Here is a 19,310-nt window from a genome sequence, read left to right on the forward strand (position 1 = left end):
TTTCTCGTTTCTGGTCAAAATATCTCATCACACTTAAAATAAGACAGAATCACCTTAAGAGGAACTTTTCAGTGAGACAGAAGAACTGATTTTTAGACAATGAATTTGGAAACTCTGATTTCAAGAAATCTTACCAAGATAATTTTCACTTGTTCCATTGGTAGATTTTTTTTTTTTTTCGTTCAATTAAGTAAAAATAAATAAAAAAAATATATATATATCTTGAATTAAGCCAAACAAAATCTTGAATTAAGCGGAAAAAAAAATTGAATTAGGCAAAAAAATTTGAATTAAGCAAAAAAAAATTTGAATTAGGCAAAACAATGTTGAATTAAGCAAGAAAAAATTCTTGAATTAAGCAAAAAAAATGTCTTGAATTAAGCAAAAAAAACCATTGTGAATTAAGCAAAAAAAAAAAAAAAAAATCTTGAATTAAGCAAAAAAAAATTGAATTAGGCAAAAAATCTTGAATTAAGCAAAAAAAATTCTTTAATTAAGCAAAAAAACATCTTGAATTAAGCAAAAAAAATTGAATTAAGCAAAAAAAAAAAAAAAAAAAATCTTGAATTAAGCAAAAAAAACCTTGTATTAAGCAAGAAAATCCTGAATTAAGCGAAAAAAAAAATAAAAAATGCTTGAATTAAGCAAAAAAAAATCTTGAATTAGGCAAAAAAATCTTGAATTAAGCACAAAAAAAAAATCTGCCACTGGAACAAGTGAAAATTATCTTGGTCAGATTTCTTGAAATCAGATTTTCCAGATCTATTGTCAACAAATCCGTTCGTCTATCTCACTGAAAAGTTCTTCTTTAGGTGATTCTGTCTTATTTTAAATTTGATGACATATTTGGACTAGAAATGAGAAAAATACACTTGGTTAGATGTAGATTTTTACAGTGTATTTAGTCTGATTTATAAACAGAAATATATTGAATGGTTGCAGATGTTATTGCCGATCAATCTGGAACTGAAGATTCAATAAATCCCACACAAACACATGAGATATGAAGCAAAAACATCCGTTGTGTCCAGACTTCCAGAAAAACACACTTGGTCAGATTTGGATTTTTATCGTGTACCCCTCTGTTCGTAGTGTGGTCCTGGAAAATCTCCGTCCTCCGCCTTAGCCCTTTCCTTCCGACTAATCGAGAATCGAAACAACGCTACCCCTTCACATGTACGTGCAAAACAGAGGGGGAGGGGTCAGGGGTAAGGGGGAGGGGCCAAGGGGCGAAGTGGGATTCAGCCGAAGTGTATTTCTTATACATAAAGACAACATAATCTGTATACACTGTACAGTAAAAAGAAACAAAAACGCACTTTCAACACATGGATATTGTATACATTTAGGATAGCAAATTAATAATATTACAAACAGTATAAAATTCCACCAAAGGGCTGATGGGCTGCACATACAAACGTCTCTTCTCTTTCCAGATCAGCTCTGTCCTGCAGTTCAAGAGTCCTGCTGCTCTGCGATAGCGGCGTTCCATCCGTGAAAGGTAAAAAAAAAACAAAAACGAAAAATAGGAGTCCGCAACCTCCATGTTTTATGCAACAAAGGTCCCTGAAAAAAGGAAAAATGTGTTATAACATAATGCTTGATTTATAAATACAAGCTGACATTATATTGTGCTCAAAATGTGCGCGAATTACAGGTGCCACATAACACGCCTGAGTTCATAATGTCCTTAAATAAAATGGAAAGTTTGCGATCAGGTTTGTGAGTCTGTTCGGGGAAACAGGAAGCCGGTTAAGGTCGTCCTTCTGGCGTCGTCCTTCACGTTCCCTCTTTACAACAGTGCAGAAGGGAAAAGATTAAGAGGCAACAGTAGCATGTAAACACCACATCGGATCTGCACCAGCCACAGCGCTCACCCCAGGGATGAAACCAGGTTTAGTAGAAAAGATTCACGACTTGGACGGTCAGCGAAATGAGATGAGACGAAAGGCGATAAAAGCCGCTTTGGAAGTTCCAGGATTTTTGGAGGACTAGGAGAAGTCCAGTGGACGGATCATCATGGCCGTGGCTCGTAGGGAGTAGCTGGGACCCTTGAAGTAGTGCCACTTGATACCGTTCAACTTCCCCACGTGTTGTCCTTGTGTGAAATACATGCCGTTAAGGTTGGAAGGACCGCAGGCGTCGAACCACCAACCTAAAGAGGACGACAAGGGGACATGAATATGAGTTTTACTACGTATGAAGATTTAACCTGCATCAAATCATCTAACTATAAAAATTAAGTTTTTTTTTCAGAATCAACTTTATTGGTCAAGTACGTGAACACATACATGGAATCTGGCTTAGGTTTTTTTCTATACTCACGTTTCAACATGAACCCAATCACACTTGAACATAGACCTAATATAGACAAACATTCGACTAGGGACAAGGACAACAATGGGATGAGGTTTACAATAGATTTATATTGTAATACAGGGGAAATTTCTCCTACATTGTGCAAAAATCTAAATCTTACCATGTGTATTTTTCTCATTTCTAGTTCTAGATCTGGAAAATCTTATTTTAAGAAATCTTATCAAGCTAGGTTTCACATGTTACATTGGCAGATTTTTTTGTTGTTGCTTGAATCAAGCAAAAAAAAAAAAAAAAAAAATCTTGAATTAAGCAAAAAATCATGAATTAAGCAAAAAAGAAATCTTGACTTAAGCAAAAAAAAAAAATCTTGAATTAAGCCAAAAAATCTTGAATTAAGCAAAACAAAACAAAACAAAAAAATAATAATCTTGAATTAAGCAAAAAATCATGAATTAAGCAAAAAAGAAATCTTGACTTAAGCAAAAAAAAAAAATCTTGAATTAAGCCAAAAAATCTTGAATTAAGCAAAACAAAACAAAACAAAAAAATAATAATCTTGAATTAAGCAAAAAATCATGAATTAAGCAAAAAAGAAATCTTGACTTAAGCAAAAAAAAAAAAAAAAATCTTGAATTAAGCCAAAAAATCTTGAATTAAGCAAAAAAAAAAAAAAAAGAAAACAAAAAAAACCAAACAAACTTGAATTAAGCCAAAAAAAAAAAAAAAAAAAAAAAAAAAAAAAAAAATCTTGAATTTGTGAAATGCAAAAATTACACTAAGATATTAACAATCCTTTGAGTTCAGGTTCCACATTCAGACCAATTCAATCTCCAGTGGGCAGGACCAGTCAAATACTATCATAATAACATATAAACAATGACAACTTCAAATTTTTCTCTTTGTAAATGTACATATTTTCATGTATTTACACTAAAACAAAATATAATTTCACAAAAAATGTGAATAACCCGAACAAACATGAACAACCTGAAATGTCTTAAGAGAAGTCAGTACAATTTGAACAATATTCTGTCTGTTATTAAATGTTTTGTGTATTTGTAGATCCACTGTGATCTGTAAGTTATAATGTACATGTGTAAATGATAAACTGAGGCAGAATATTGTTAAAATTACACCTATTTTTTCTGTTTGTTCACATCTTTTGAAAGAATAGTTTGTAGATGTAAACCTTTTCATAATGTAAATTCACTTTTTTCGCTCTAAAACATAGAGCAAAGTTTGGAGTTGACATTATTTATATATTATTACGTTATTACTTTACTGGTTCGGCCCACTGCAGATCTAATTTAGATTTAACAATTTTTCCCACGACTGTAGTTAGTTTTGGACACTCACAGTAGTAAGAGTTGAAAGATACCATTAAGGTCTGGCACACCACAAAATCTACAAAGATGATAATAATACTCATAATGAGTTTATTAATATTCAAATCAAACCCCAGTCTTTTCAAAGTCCTTTTATTGCCTAAAACTAAAAACCAGCGGGTGTCCGGATGTATTTTTGTACTAGTATCCATGAATGACAAACTGCACATATCCAGGTGTGCGGAAATACACAATGGCAACATTTTTCACAGGAGAATGGGTTGAATTTGCAAAGCGTCACTGCCTTTTGAAAGCTCAAGTGCTGTAGAAAGATTTATGTAACGATAGGTATATGAAACTGTGAATGTGACGCCTCATTCATAACCTCTTTCGCTTTGATCTCAGTGAAGGTTGAACGTTTCCCATGGCTCCGCTCAGAGCGCCATGGCAACAGTTTAGACACCTTTCCACTGCTATCTGCTCTACGTGTTAGTCTCACAAGGGTTGTTGGCATGCCAGTACCTGTTGCTGAACCTTTTCAGTACCATGTGCTATTTAAAGCAGGAGTGCATGTGCCTCAGTGGGTCATCAGAGTACTGAACGGCATGGGAAACTTCTCTTCTATTCCCAAGGTGACATCGCAGAGTTTACCCTGAACCGTACCTGCTATGTGGATGAAGGACAGATTTGCTTGAGCTAGCATAGCTACTGCACATGCTCAGAAGATAATTTAAGTTATTTTCAGGTGTTTTTTTTTTTTTTTTTTGTTAGTTGTACTTATGACATCTTTTGGGCTAAAAGTAGACTGTAGCTGCTTTAAGAAATGGGTAAACAGGTGAATGGACAGAGTTTATTTTTGATTTTATATGTGTATTATTGTTATGAAATGGATAGTGTTTGTTTTTGATATGTATATTACTGCTAAGAAATGGACAGTTTATTTTGAGTTGTGCATTATGAAATAGACAGAGTTTATTTTAGTGGTTTTTTTTTTTTACATGTGTATTATTGTTATGAAATGGATAGAGTTTATTTTTTTATGTGTATTATTGTTATGAAATGGATAGAGTTTATTTTTGTTTTTTATGTGTATTATTGTTATGAAATGGACAGAGTTTATAATTGTTTTTTATGTGTATTATTGTTATGAAATGGATTGAGTTTTTTTTTGTTTTTTATATGTATATTATTGTTATGAAATGGATAGAGTTTATTTTTGTTTTTTATATGTGTATTATTGTTATGAAATGGATAGAGTTTAATTTTGTTTTTGATATGTATATTACTGCTAAGAAATGGACAGTTTATTTTGAGTTGTGCATTATGAAATAGACAGAGTTTATTTTAGTGGTTTATTTTTTACATGTGTATTATTGTTATGAAATGGATAGAGTTTATTTTTTATGTGTATTATTGTTATGAAATGGATAGAGTTTATTTTTTTATGTGTATTATTGTTATGAAATGGATATAGTTTATAATTGTTTTTTATATATGTATTATTGTTATGAAATGGATAGAGTTTATTTTTGTTTTTTATGTGTATATTATTGTTATGAAATGGATAGTTGTTTTTTTTGTGTATTATTGTTATGAAAAGGATAGAGTTTATTTTTGTTTTTTATGTGTATTATTGTTATGAAATGGATAGAGTTTATTTTCGTTTTTTATATGTGTATTATTGTTATGAAATGGTAAGAGTTTATTTTCATTTTTTATATATGTACTATTGTTCTGGAATGGATAGAGTTTATTTTTGATATGTATATTACTCCTAAGAAATGGACAGTTTATTACAATGTGTGCATTATGAATTGGACATAGTTTATTTTTGTTTTGATATGTGTATTACTGCTACGAAAGGGACAGAGTTTAATGTTGATGTGAAACGCTGTTGCAAAATGCATCATCGAGGCCAAATACAAGGGCTTGTTATTACTATTATCTTCCATAAGATGACAAAACTAGTGTGTAATCTGATTACTCCATTGCATTAAAGCATAATTTCACTCCTAGGCCACAGTTTAGATATAGAACATATTCCAGGCATGGCATGTGTCAGTCGCTCGGTGACAAATGGCTGCGTTTCTTCTCTCTCCTCTGTCAGGACCTCAGTACCACTGTGGCCTCTGACATTTCACAAGAAGCGTCAGTAATCAGGAGCCATGCCCTGCTCCGGTCGTTGGCAGCGAACACAGAGATATAAATTTCACATTGATTGCCGCTTCATCAGAGGACGTGCACACACACCCCACATATACATAATAGAGCATGGAAACTGGCACTTCCTTATATTTCCACAACTGCCTGCAATTTTCGGATGATGTGACCGCTGAGGATCAAATCTGGAATTAAATGTACTTACACTACTGTATATTTTAACATGATACTTACTGAGCAATGCCTGATGCTGCCCTTCAGAGGAGGTGGTGCATGACATATCCTGGTGGTAGTCGAGTAGGATACAGAAAAGTTCAAGAAGATATTTCTGGTCCAAACTTTGGAGTTTAATAACGTAGCGGCATAGGTGAAGTGTTAGACAGTTTTTTTAGAACTACTTTTCAGCTGGCTTCATGAAATAAATGAACAGAATAATCCAAACACACTGACCGTCCAAATTATTGTTCAATATTGGTCATGCTTACATGGTTCGCAGAACATTACTTATGCCGTGTTTCCACTATGTGGAACCGGTTCGACTCGGCTCGACTCGACTCTACTCTGGTACCAGGTCCTATTGCTGGAGTTTCCATTACAGGATACCACCCACTTTACAGTACCTGGACATCATAGCGATGCGGCGCGTTACTTCCGTGTCTTCTGCTCAGAGAGTGTCTGATAAAGTCGTTTGTTGCGTGTTGTTGATTTCTGTAGGTTTCCCCATAATGTATTACAAACCAAGGCTAAAGACGTTCATTTTGTCTTCTGTTTATGTAAATATAGTTTCTTCTTTTGTTCAGACAAGGAATAGTTTTTTAGTTTTTACAGGGTGGGGAAGCAAAATGTACAATATTTTGAGGCAGGGATTGAAAGACAGTGTATGACCAATTAGTTTATTGAAAGTCATGAGAATTTATTTGCCACAAGAAAATTGACATAATAGAAAATGTTTTTATTCTATGTGTCCTCCTTCTTTCTCAATAACTGCCTTCACACGCTTCCTGAAACTTGCGCAAGTGTTCCTCAAATATTCGGGTGACAACTCCTCTCATTCTTCTTTAATAGTATCTTCCAGACTTTCTCGTAGTAGTTTTGCTCATAGTCATTCTCTTCTTTCCATTCTAAACAGTCTTTATGGACACTCCAACTATTTTTGAAATCTCCTTTGGTGTGACGAGTGCATTCAGCAAATCCCACACTCTTTGACGTTTGCTTTCCTGATTACTCATATGGGCAAAAGTTTCTGAAAAGGTATGGATAATAGTGTTAGGTATGATTATGACATCAGTATATGTTTGGTTTCAAAACAATTGACGTAGTGCCTGCTGAGAAAAAACAACTAAATGTTCATTGTAAATTTTGCTTCCCCACCCTGTAGATGTTACATGCTTTCTGCATCGCAGGTTGAATCTTAGGCAGTTTTTCTGGCGGGCTCGACATAAACATACATAAACAGAAGACAAAATGAACGTCTTTAGCCTTATCCAAGAAAGTTTTGGACATGACGGGGGTCAAGGCCCTCCGCCGACTGGAGAAGCTGGATAAAAGCGCGAGCCCGCCAGAAAAACCACCTAAGATTCAACCTGCGATGCAGAAAGCAGGTAACATCTAAAAACTAAAAACTATTCCTTGTCTGAACAAAAGAAAAAACTATATGTATTACAAACCGTTATTCAAAATAAGGTTGTTGAAAATTTGGATGAATTCAAATACTTAGGGACCATTATTGATAGGAAATTATCATTTGAGAGTAGTACAGAGGTGGTGTGTGAAAAGGCCCAACAGAGACTTTTCTTTTTAAGAAAGATGAAATCATTTAATGCGTGCAGGTCTCTGATGACTTTGTTTTACCAGTGTTTTATTCAATCAATTTTAACATCTTGCATTGTGGTGTGGTATGGTGGTCTTTCAATGACCAGCAAGAGGAAGCTAATTAGGCTGATAAATGTAGCATCAAAGGTGGTTGGGGTACAGCTAACCCACTGCAGGACATATATGATAAACGGGTCAGCGGTAAGGCCAAGCAAATTTGGAACTGCCCTGATCACCCACTTTTTGGGGAGTTTAATTTGCTCCCCTCTGGTCGCCGTTTTAGGCTTCCTCAATTGAGAACCAGATGGGCTAGGGACTCCTTTATTCCTGTGGCTATTAGGAGTCTGAATTCACGTAGCTGATATCTAGAATTTTTTTTTTTCATGTGTCAATTTTTTTGATCTTTTTATGTGATTACTTTTTAAGGCTCATGGCCATTATGGCAATGAACTTGTGTACTGCCCTATTGGACCTTTTTTTACTTGTGCTGGGAAGGGGAGTGGCTCCATTGTGTGTTGTCCTGTATTGTGTAATTTTATTGGGGTAACATCTGGGGGTGCTGTTTCTGTGTATGTGTTTTTGCGTATGTGCTTATGTGTTTATGACCCCTGCTGCACACCGAATTTCCTTTCCTAAGGATAAATAAAGTTGGGAGTTGAAAGCTCATGCTGAATTTTTACATCGGCCACCAAAGACTGAATCTTGACCGACTGTGGTGTAGTTTTACAGGCTGTCATCATGTGGATTAACCTACCGCTATATTTACTGTAAACTTCCGCCTCTGTTGTTTGTAAAATGATGGGTCACAGAGACAACTCTCTGACCAATTAGTGGTCTGCAGTGTTTATACGTCACGTTTTAGTATCTGTTCCCCAGTTTTGGAATCTCGGCGGCGGTGATACCAAAAAACTAGTACCAGGTACCAGATTCCAGGTCCTTTTTCGTAATGGAAACGCCAAAAAGGCTGAGTCAAGTGGAGCTGATCCAAATCAAGCCGGTACCATGTAGTGGAAACACCGCTTTAGACCATAGTTTTTCTAGATCACAATCAGTTTAGTAATCCTACTCTAAGTCGTCTTCCTCCTTCACTCTTGGCCTTATGCTAATGATGTGTGGGTCGTAGGGCTGCTCGATTATAGAAAAAAAAAATAATCACGATTATTTTAGCAATAATTGAAATCACGATTATTAAAAACGATTATTTGTTAACCTTAAAGTTGTTTATTTTTTTCCTGCAAAACAATGTAAGGTATACTCTTTAAATATAAATAAAGCTTTTAACCACTAAAACAAAGTATGTTCACTCTTGTACGAAACAAAAAAATCTTCTGAATGCAAATACGTGTACTGTAAATTCAAGTGTGTTTCCTTTTGTAAACAAATAGTGCACTGGAATTAAACTGCTATAGACTTGCCATAGAACTGGAGCAATAAAAAAAAAAAAAAAACTCACGTAAAGTGCAAATTATAAATTCAAGTATGTTCAGTGTAGTATGAAACATAGTAAATTCAGTGGCGTGCCGTGAGGTTTCAGTTAGGTTAATACGGGAGTTGCAGCGTAAAGAGATTCGGAGACTGAAGATTGTAGATGGAGTTTTTTTTTGTGTTTTAGTTTTTCATAAGATTATGATAAAGGTTGCGGGGGTTAAACTTTAGACGGTTAAAAAGGTTTGCTGTGTTACCGGTCGGTGCGGACACAACTACGAAACACTTTTTGCACGTAATGGGTTTTTGCTCTTCATCAAACCCAAAGTGATTCCATACAATTGAATTTGACTTGCCTTTTTTGTTTACCAAGCACTTCTGCTGCGATTCTCCTGCTATTTTTCCAGACCGCTAGGTACAACTTTCCTCTTGGGGTGGACCTGCCGGCTAGCTGGCAGCAGTAGCTTAGAGGGGGGCGGGGCAGAGCAGCTCATGGTAGCTTGCGTGCGCGTGAATTAAACAACTCAAAATTAATAATCGTTTTTTCTCGATTACATAATTTTTGTAATCGTTGCGTGTAATAATCGAAATCATAATTGAATTTCGATTGATTGCACAGCCCTAGTGGGTCGTTTATTAAATTTTTTTTCAACCCACTTTTGTGGAATTATTTGACCTGCCCCATAAATAAAGTGACATTTTTTCCATCAATCTGACCCAGGTCCGCTGAGCCGCGCATCACTACCTTGAGCTCCATGTTTTCATGTGGAAAGATGAGAGTATTGACATGCACTGAATGTGTGATGAAAGGGTGAGAGAATAACACACGACTAGTCGACTCCTCCAAAGTAACGTCGACTTGTGCCAGAGATGTCGACACGTCAACAAACCGGCTTTTCTGTTAATGCCCTAATAGAACCGTTAACAAGTAAATTAAAATGTGGTACAGGTACATTCTTCATCCTGCTAAAACAAACAATAAAACTACATAAAACTCAACTAATATTATTACACACACACTAATAAAACTAAGTAAATTGAAATAAAAAGCCACAACAAAATGAAATAAAGGTAAGAATAAATCAGGTTACTATATGCTCACTATAATAACTCTGGTTGGGGTGCACAGGCGTTGCAATAAAAATGTAAAAAACAGTAGACATGACAAAATTGATGACAAATATAATAAGACAACTTTTTTCTCCCTCCTCTTCTGTCGTAAAGCAGGACACAATAAAACCTGTTCGTGTTGCTTTTCTAAACTTGATAAACCGCAGACACAAACGCCGCCTCACACATAAACATTCACCCTCCACAACAGCACTCCTGTGGGATTTACGATCGGTATCCTCTGTGTTTCTAGTCCGCAGATTTTTACGGACTTGTAAAACTCACAGGGGGCGATGTCTTATTTTAAAAAATGTCAGAGCTACTGCTGTTTGTTCTCATGATGGAAGGATACTTTGTACCTTCTGTCAGTGCTTTATCCCTACTGTGTATCCCCGTGCTGGGTACAATATGTGTAGAGCAGGGGTCTCAAACATGCGGCCCGGGGGCCAAATGCGGCCCGCCAAAGGTTCCGATCCGGCCCGTGGGGATGAATTTGCAAAGTGCTGTGGAACTCATTTTAGATCAGGTTCCACATGCAGACCAATATGATCGACAGTAAAATAATAACAGCAGAATAACCTACAAAAAATAATGACTCCATATTTTCTTCTCAAGTTAATGTGAAAAAAAACAACAAAAAAACTCCAAAACATTACACTATGTCTGTAAATAATGACAACTTCAAATGTTTGTCTTTGTTTTAGTGCAAAAAATAACATTAAATTATGAAAATATTTACATTTACAAACTATCCTGTAACAATAAAATGTGACTAACCTGAACAAATATGAACAACCTGAAATGACTAAAGAAAATTAAGCACAATTTTAACTCTTTTCTGCCTGTTATTAAGTGTTTAGTGTCTTTGTAGATCTGATCCATAATACACATGTAGAAATGATAACTTGAGGCTAATATTGTTAAAATTACACTTTTTTTTCTTAGAAAATTTCAGTTTTTTCAGGTTATTCACAAGTTTTTTGTTTGGATAGTTTATAAAAGTAAGTATTTTCATAATTTAAAGGTTTTTTTGCACTAAAACAAAAACAAAAATTTGTAGTTGTTATTATTGATAGGTTATTATGTTATTATTTTACTGCTCCGGCCCACTGGAGATGAAAACAGGCTGAATGTGGAACCTGAAAGAAAATGAGTTTGAGAGCCCTGGTTTAGTGTCGTTGTAGATCTGATCCATAATGCATATGTAGAAATAAGTTGAGGCATAATATTGTTAAAATTGCATTTATTTTTCTTAGGAAATTAATTTTTTTTTCAGGTTATTCACATCTTTTTTGTTTGGATAGTTTACAAAAGTAAGTATTTTCATAATTTAAAGGTTTTTTTTTGCACTAAAACAAAGACAAAAATTTGTAGTTGTCATTATTGATAGGTTATTATGTTATTATTTTACTGGTTTGGCCCACTGGAGTTCAAATCGGGCTGAATGTGGCCCCTGAAAGAAAATGAGTTTGAGAGCCCTGGTTTAGTGTCTTTGTAGATCTGATCCATAATGCACATGGAGAAATGATAAGTTGAGGCATAATATTGTTAAATTTGCACTTATTTTTCTTAGGAAATTTCTTTTTATTTTTGGGTTACTCACATCCTTTTTGTTTGGATAGTTTACAAAAGTAAGTATTTTCATAATTTAAAGGGTTTTTTTGCACTAAAACAATGACACAAATTTGGAGTTGTCATTATTTATAGGTTATTATGTTATTATTTTACTGCTCCGGCCCACTGGAGATCAAAACAGGCTGAATGTGGCCCCTAAAAGAAAATGAGTTTGAGAGCCCTGGTTTAGTGTCTTTGTAGATCCGATCCATAATACACATGTAGAAATAAGTTGAGGCATAATATTGTTAAAACTGCACTTATTTTTCTTAGGAAATTTCATGTTTTTTCAGGTTATTCACATCTTTTTGGTTTGGATAGTTTACAAAAGTAAGTATTTTCATAGTTTAAAGGTTTTTTTACACTAAAACACAGACAAAAATTTGGAGTTGTCATTATTTATAGATTATTATGTTATTATTTTACTGCTCCGGCTCACTGGAGTTCAAATCGGGCTGAATGTGGAACCTGAAAGAAAATGAGTTTGAGAGCCCTGGTGTAGATCCTCCTCCGTATTCTGAACACGCCATGCTGAGGCTGTCCTCATAAATGTTTCAGAGGTATATTTTCCTCAAGGTAATTCCAGACACTTACATCACTTGGTGTCAGCCCTGTTCTTATAAATTCAGGATATAAATCTAGTGATATACTGTATGTACTGTAGTCATCTCGGTGCTGGGTTTAGACCAGGCCTGACTCAGGCTCCATGCTGTCATGCCTCTGCTTTGTGCCTGGCCATAGGCAGAGTATGAATCAAGCACAATAGGGGTGTTGATCAGCCGTCGGTTGCCAGTTCCTTTTACCCCACTGCATTCGCGATGACCTCAGATGTAATGCCGATCTTCAATCTCCACTTAGCGATGCTTGATTAGTACCAGGTCAGGGCTCCGCTGTAATACCGCTGCCATGAGGTGATAGCGGGGGTCACTGGGCTCCGCTTACACAGCAGGAGAAACAGACTCATTCTAAATCTCTTTGACACTTGGTGCCGCGCCCAGGGATTTTTATAATGCGCTCAATTCCAACCGGCGCATTCTGCAACTGGGTGGGGATGGAGACTCGTCTAATAGGTGCGGATAGATGCATAAGTGACCACATTTAGTCCCACACATGTCTTGCATGAGCAGGTTTTGATCATAAAGACCTGAACTAATGATAGGGAAATGAATATTGTGCAGTTGCTCATGATGCCGATGAAAGAAAAGTGCTTTTGGAACGCTAAAGGGAATATGTGTATCATGGTTTTTTCTCATAAAAGCATTTCTGGTTTTTGTTCCTGGTGCCATGTAGATACACTGCACATGCTCAGAAGATAAATCAAGATATTTGCAACTTTTTTTTTGGTAGTTGTACTTATGACATGGTTTGGGCTGAAAGTAGACTAGAGCTGCTTTAGGAGAAGGGTAAACGAGTGAATGGACAGAGTTTATTTTTGATTTTATATGTGTATTATTGTTATGAAATGGATAGGTTTTTTTTTTTAATATATGTACATTACTGCTAAGAAATGGACAGTTTATTTTGAGTTGTGTATTATGAAAGGGATAGAGTTTATTTTTGTTTTTTATTTGTGTATTATTGTTGTGAAATGGATTGAGTTTATTTTTGTTTCTTACATGTGTATTATTATTATGAAATGGATAGAGTTTATGTTTTGTTTTTTATATGTGTATTATTATTATTATGAAATGGACAGTTTATTTTGAGTTGGGCATTATGAAATGGATAGAGTTTATTTTTGTTTTTATATGTGTCTTATTATGAAATGGATAGAGTTTATTTTTGTTTTTTTATATGTGTATTATTATTATGAAATGGACAGTTTATTTTGAGTTGTGCATTATGAAAGGGATAGAGTTTATTTTTGTTTTTTATATGTGTATTATTATTATGAAATGGACAGTTTATTTTGAGTTGGGCATTATGAAATGGATAGAGTTTATTTTTGTTTTTGATATGTGCATTATTGTTATGAAATGGATAGAGTTTATTTTTGTTTTTGATATGTGCATTATTGTTATGCAATGGATAGAGTTTATTTTTGTTTTTGATATGTGCATTATTGTTATGAAATGGATAGAGTTTATTTTTGTTTTTGATATGTGCATTATTGTTATGCAATGGATATAGTTTATTTTTGTTTTTGATATGTGCATTATTGTTATGAAATGGAAAGAGTTTATTTTTGTTTTTGATATGTGCATTATTGTTATGAAATGGATAGAGTTTATTTTTGTTTTTGATGTGTGTATTATTATTATGCAATTGATAGAGTTTATTTTTGTTTTTGATATGTGCATTATTGTTATGAAATGGATAGAGTTTATTTTTGGTTTTGATATGTGCATTATTGTTATGCAATGGATAGAGTTTATTTTTGTTTTTCATATGTGCATTATTGTTATGAAATTGATAGTTTATTTTTGTTTTTGATATGTGCATTATTGTTATGAAATGGATAGAGTTTATTTTTGTTTTTGATATGTGCATTATTGTTATGAAATGGATAGAGTTTATTTTTGTTTTTGATGTGTGTATTATTGTTATGAAATGGATAGTTTATTTTTGTTTTTGATATGTGCATTATTGTTATGAAATGGATAGTTTATTTTTGTTTTTGATATGTGCATTATTGTTATGCAATGGATAGAGTTTATTTTTGTTTTGATATGTGCATTATTGTTATGCAATGGATAGCGTTTATTTTTGTTTTTGATATGTGCATTATTGTTATGAAATGGATAGAGTTTATTTTTTGTTTTTGATATGTGCATTAGTGTTATGAAATGGATAGAGTTTATTTTGGTTTTTGATATGTGCATTATTGTTATGAAATGGATACAGTTTATTTTTGTTTTTGATATGTGTATTATTGTTACAAAATTGTTTATTTTTGTTTTTGATATGTGCATCATTGTTATGAAATGGACAGAGTTTATTTTTTGTTTTTGATATGTGCATTATTGTTATGAAATGGATAGAGTTTATTTTTGTTTTTGATATGTGCATTATTGTTATGAAATGGATAGAGTTTATTTTTGTTTTTGATATGTGCATTATTGTTATGAAATGGAAAGAGTTTATTTTGTTTTTGATATATGTATTATTGTTATAAAATAGTTTATTTTTGTTTTTGATATGTGCATTATTGTTATGCAATGGATAGAGTTTATTTTTGTTTTTAATATGTGCATTATTGTTATGAACTGGATAGAGTTTATTTTTGGTTTTTGATATGTGCATTAGTGTTATGAAATGGATACAGTTTATTTTTGTTTTTGATATGTGCATTATTGTTATGAAATGGATACAGTTTATTTTTGTTTTTGATATGTGTATTATTGTTATAAAATTGTTTATTTTTGTTTTGATATGTGCATCATTGTTATGAAATGGATAGAGTTTATTTTGTTTTTGATATGTGCATTATTGTTATGAAATGGATAGAGTTTATTTTGTTTTTGATATGTGCATTATTGTTATGAAATGGATAGAGTTTATTTTTGTTTTTGATATGTGCATTATTGTTATGAAATGGAAAGAGTTTATTTTTGTTTTTGATATGTGCATTATTGTTATGAAATCGATACAGTTTATTTTTGTTTTGATATGTGTATTATTGTTATAAAATTGTTTATTTTTGTTTTGATATGTGCATTATTGTTATGAAATGGATAGAGTTTATTTTTGTTTTTGATATGTGCATTATTGTTATGAAATGGAAAGAGTTTATTTTTGTTTTGATATGTGCATTATTGTTATGCAATGGATAGAGTTTATTTTTGTTTTTGATATGTGCATTATTGTTATGAAATGGAAAGAGTTTATTTTTGTTTTTGATATGTGCATTATTGTTATGAAATGGATAGAGTTTATTTTTGTTTTTGATGTGTGTATTATTGTTATGCAATTGATAGTTTATTTTTGTTTTTGATATGTGCATTATTGTTATGAAATGGATAGAGTTTATTTTTGTTTTTGATATGTGCATTATTGTTATGCAATGGATAGAGTTTATTTTTGTTTTGATATGTGCATTATTGTTATGCAATGGATAGAGTTTATTTTTGTTTTTGATATGTGCATTATTGTTATGAAATGGATAGAGTTTATTTTTTGTTTTTGATATGTGCATTAGTGTTATGAAATGGATAGAGTTTATTTTGGTTTTTGATATGTGCATTATTGTTAGGAAATGGATACAGTTTATTTTTGTTTTTGATATGTGTATTATTGTTATAAAATTGTTTATTTTTGTTTTTGATATGTGCATCATTGTTATGAAATGGATAGAGTTTATTTTTGTTTTTGATATGTGCATTATTGTTATGAAATGGATAGAGTTTATTTTGTTTTTGATATGTGCATTATTGTTATGAAATGGATAGAGTTTATTTTTGTTTTTGATATGTGCATTATTGTTATGAAATGGAAAGAGTTTATTTTTGTTTTTGATATGTGCATTATTGTTATAAAATAGTTTATTTTTGTTTTTGATATGTGCATTATTGTTATGCAATGGATAGAGTTTATTTTTGTTTTGATATGTGCATTATTGTTATGAAATGGATAGAGTTTATTTTTGTTTTTAATATGTGCATTATTGTTATGAAATGGATAGAGTTTATTTTTGTTTTTGATATGTGCATTAGTGTTATGAAATGGATAGAGTTTATTTTTGTTTTTGATATGTGCATTATTGTTATGAAATGGATACAGTTTATTTTTGTTTTTGATATGTGTATTATTGTTATAAAATTGTTTATTTTTGTTTTGATATGTGCATCATTGTTATGAAATGGATAGAGTTTATTTTTTGTTTTTAATATGTGCATTATTGTTATGAAATGGATAGAGTTTATTTTTGTTTTTGATATGTGCATTATTGTTATGAAATGGATAGAGTTTATTTTTGTTTTTGATATGTGCATTATTGTTATGAAATGGAAAGAATTTATTTTTGTTTTTGATATGTGCATTATTGTTATGAAATGGATAGAGTTTATTTTTGTTTTTGATATGTGCATCATTGTTATGAAATGGATAGAGTTTTTTTTTTTTTTGATATGTGCATTATTGTTATGAAATGGAAAGAGTTTATTTTTGTTTTTGATATGTGCATTATTGTTATGAAATGGAAAGAGTTTATTTTTGTTTTTGATATGTGCATTATTGTTATGAAATGGATAGAGTTTATTTTTGTTTTGATATGTGCATTAGTGTTATGAAATGGATAGAGTTTATTTTTGTTTTTGATATGTGCATTATTGTTATGAAATGGATAGAGTTTATTTTTGGTTTTGATATGTGCATTATTGTTATGAAATGGATAGAGTTTATTTTTGTTTTTGATATGTGCATTATTGTTATGAAATGGAAAGAGTTTATTTTTGTTTTTGATATATGTATTATTGTTATAAAATAGTTTATTTTTGTTTTTGATATGTGCATTATTGTTATGCAATGGATAGAGTTTATTTTTGTTTTGATATGTGCATTATTGTTATGAAATGGCTAGAGTTTATTTTTGTTTTTAATATGTGCATTATTGTTATGAAATGGATAGAGTTTATTTTTTGTTTTTGATATGTGCATTAGTGTTATGAAATGGATAGAGTTTATTTTTGTTTTTGATATGTGCATTATTGTTATGAAATGGATACAGTTTATTTTGTTTTTGATATGTGTATTATTGTTATAAAATTGTTTATTTTTGTTTTGATATGTGCATCATTGTTATGAAATGGATAGAGTTTATTTTTGTTTTTAATATGTGCATTATTGTTATGAAATGGATAGAGTTTATTTTTGTTTTTGATATGTGCATTATTGTTATGAAATGGATAGAGTTTATTTTTGTTTTTGATATGTGCATTATTGTTATGAAATGGAAAGAATTTATTTTTGTTTTTGATATGTGCATTATTGTTATGAAATGGATAGAGTTTATTTTTGTTTTTGATATGTGCATCATTGTTATGAAATGGATAGAGTTTTTTTTTTTTTTTGATATGTGCATTATTGTTATGAAATGGAAAGAGTTTATTTTTGTTTTTGATATGTGCATTATTGTTATGAAATGGAAAGAGTTTATTTTTGTTTTTGATATGTGCATTATTGTTATGAAATGGATAGAGTTTATTTTTGTTTTTGATATGTGCATTAGTGTTATGAAATGGATAGAGTTTATTTTGGTTTTTGATATGTGCATTATTGTTATGAAATGGATACAGTTTATTTTTGTTTTTGATATGTGTATTATTGTTACAAAATTGTTTATTTTTGTTTTTGATATGTGCATCATTGTTATGAAATGGACAGAGTTTATTTTTTGTTTTTGATATGTGCATTAGTGTTATGAAATGGATAGAGTTTATTTTGGTTTTTGATATGTGCATTATTGTTATGAAATGGATACAGTTTATTTTTGTTTTTGATATGTGTATTATTGTTACAAAATTGTTTATTTTTGTTTTTGATATGTGCATCATTGTTATGAAATGGACAGAGTTTATTTTTTGTTTTTGATATGTGCATTATTGTTATGAAATGGATAGAGTTTATTTTTGTTTTTGATATGTGCATTATTGTTATGAAATGGATAGAGTTTATTTTTGTTTTTGATATGTGCATTATTGTTATGAAATGGAAAGAGTTTATTTTTGTTTTTGATATATGTATTATTGTTATAAAATAGTTTATTTTTGTTTTTGATATGTGCATTATTGTTATGCAATGGATAGAGTTTATTTTTGTTTTTAATATGTGCATTATTGTTATGAACTGGATAGAGTTTATTTTTGGTTTTTGATATGTGCATTAGTGTTATGAAATGGATACAGTTTATTTTTGTTTTTGATATGTGTATTATTGTTATAAAATTGTTTATTTTTGTTTTGATATGTGCATCATTGTTATGAAATGGATAGAGTTTATTTTTGTTTTTGATATGTGCAGTATTGTTATGAAATGGATAGAGTTTATTTTTGTTTTTGATATGTGCATTATTGTTATGAAATGGATAGAGTTTATTTTTGTTTTGATATGTGCATTATTGTTATGAAATGGAAAGAGTTTATTTTTGTTTTTGATATGTGCATTATTGTTATGAAATCGATACAGTTTATTTTTGTTTTTGATATGTGTATTATTGTTATAAAATTGTTTATTTTTGTTTTGATATGTGCATTATTGTTATGAAATGGATAGAGTTTATTTTTGTTTTTGATATGTGCATTATTGTTATGAAATGGAAAGAGTTTATTTTTGTTTTTGATATGTGCATTATTGTTATGCAATGGATAGAGTTTATTTTTGTTTTTGATATGTGCATTATTGTTATGAAATGGAAAGAGTTTATTTTTGTTTTTGATATGTGCATTATTGTTATGAAATGGATAGAGTTTATTTTTGTTTTTGATGTGTGTATTATTGTTATGCAATTGATAGTTTATTTTTGTTTTTGATATGTGCATTATTGTTATGAAATGGATAGAGTTTATTTTTGTTTTTGATATGTGCATTATTGTTATGAAATGGATAGAG

The 19,310-nt window shown here is 31.4% G+C and overlaps 1 protein-coding gene across 1 annotated transcript in view; it reads right to left on the reverse strand.

The window, feature by feature from the left end:
• Nucleotides 1-1,252: 1,252 nt before the first annotated feature.
• The window catches only part of angpt1 (angiopoietin 1), a 149,446-nt gene continuing 131,388 nt past the window's right edge, over nt 1,253-19,310 (reverse strand). The window contains exon 10 of the mRNA XM_030148140.1: nt 1,253-2,155. Within this exon, the coding sequence (XP_030004000.1) occupies nt 1,992-2,155 (164 nt within the window). The 3' untranslated portion in view covers nt 1,253-1,991. The remainder of the gene's footprint in view (nt 2,156-19,310) is intronic.

This window comes from Sphaeramia orbicularis, chromosome 11 (genome assembly GCF_902148855.1).
Source record: "Sphaeramia orbicularis chromosome 11, fSphaOr1.1, whole genome shotgun sequence".
Classification (NCBI taxonomy): Eukaryota; Metazoa; Chordata; class Actinopteri; order Kurtiformes; family Apogonidae; genus Sphaeramia; species Sphaeramia orbicularis.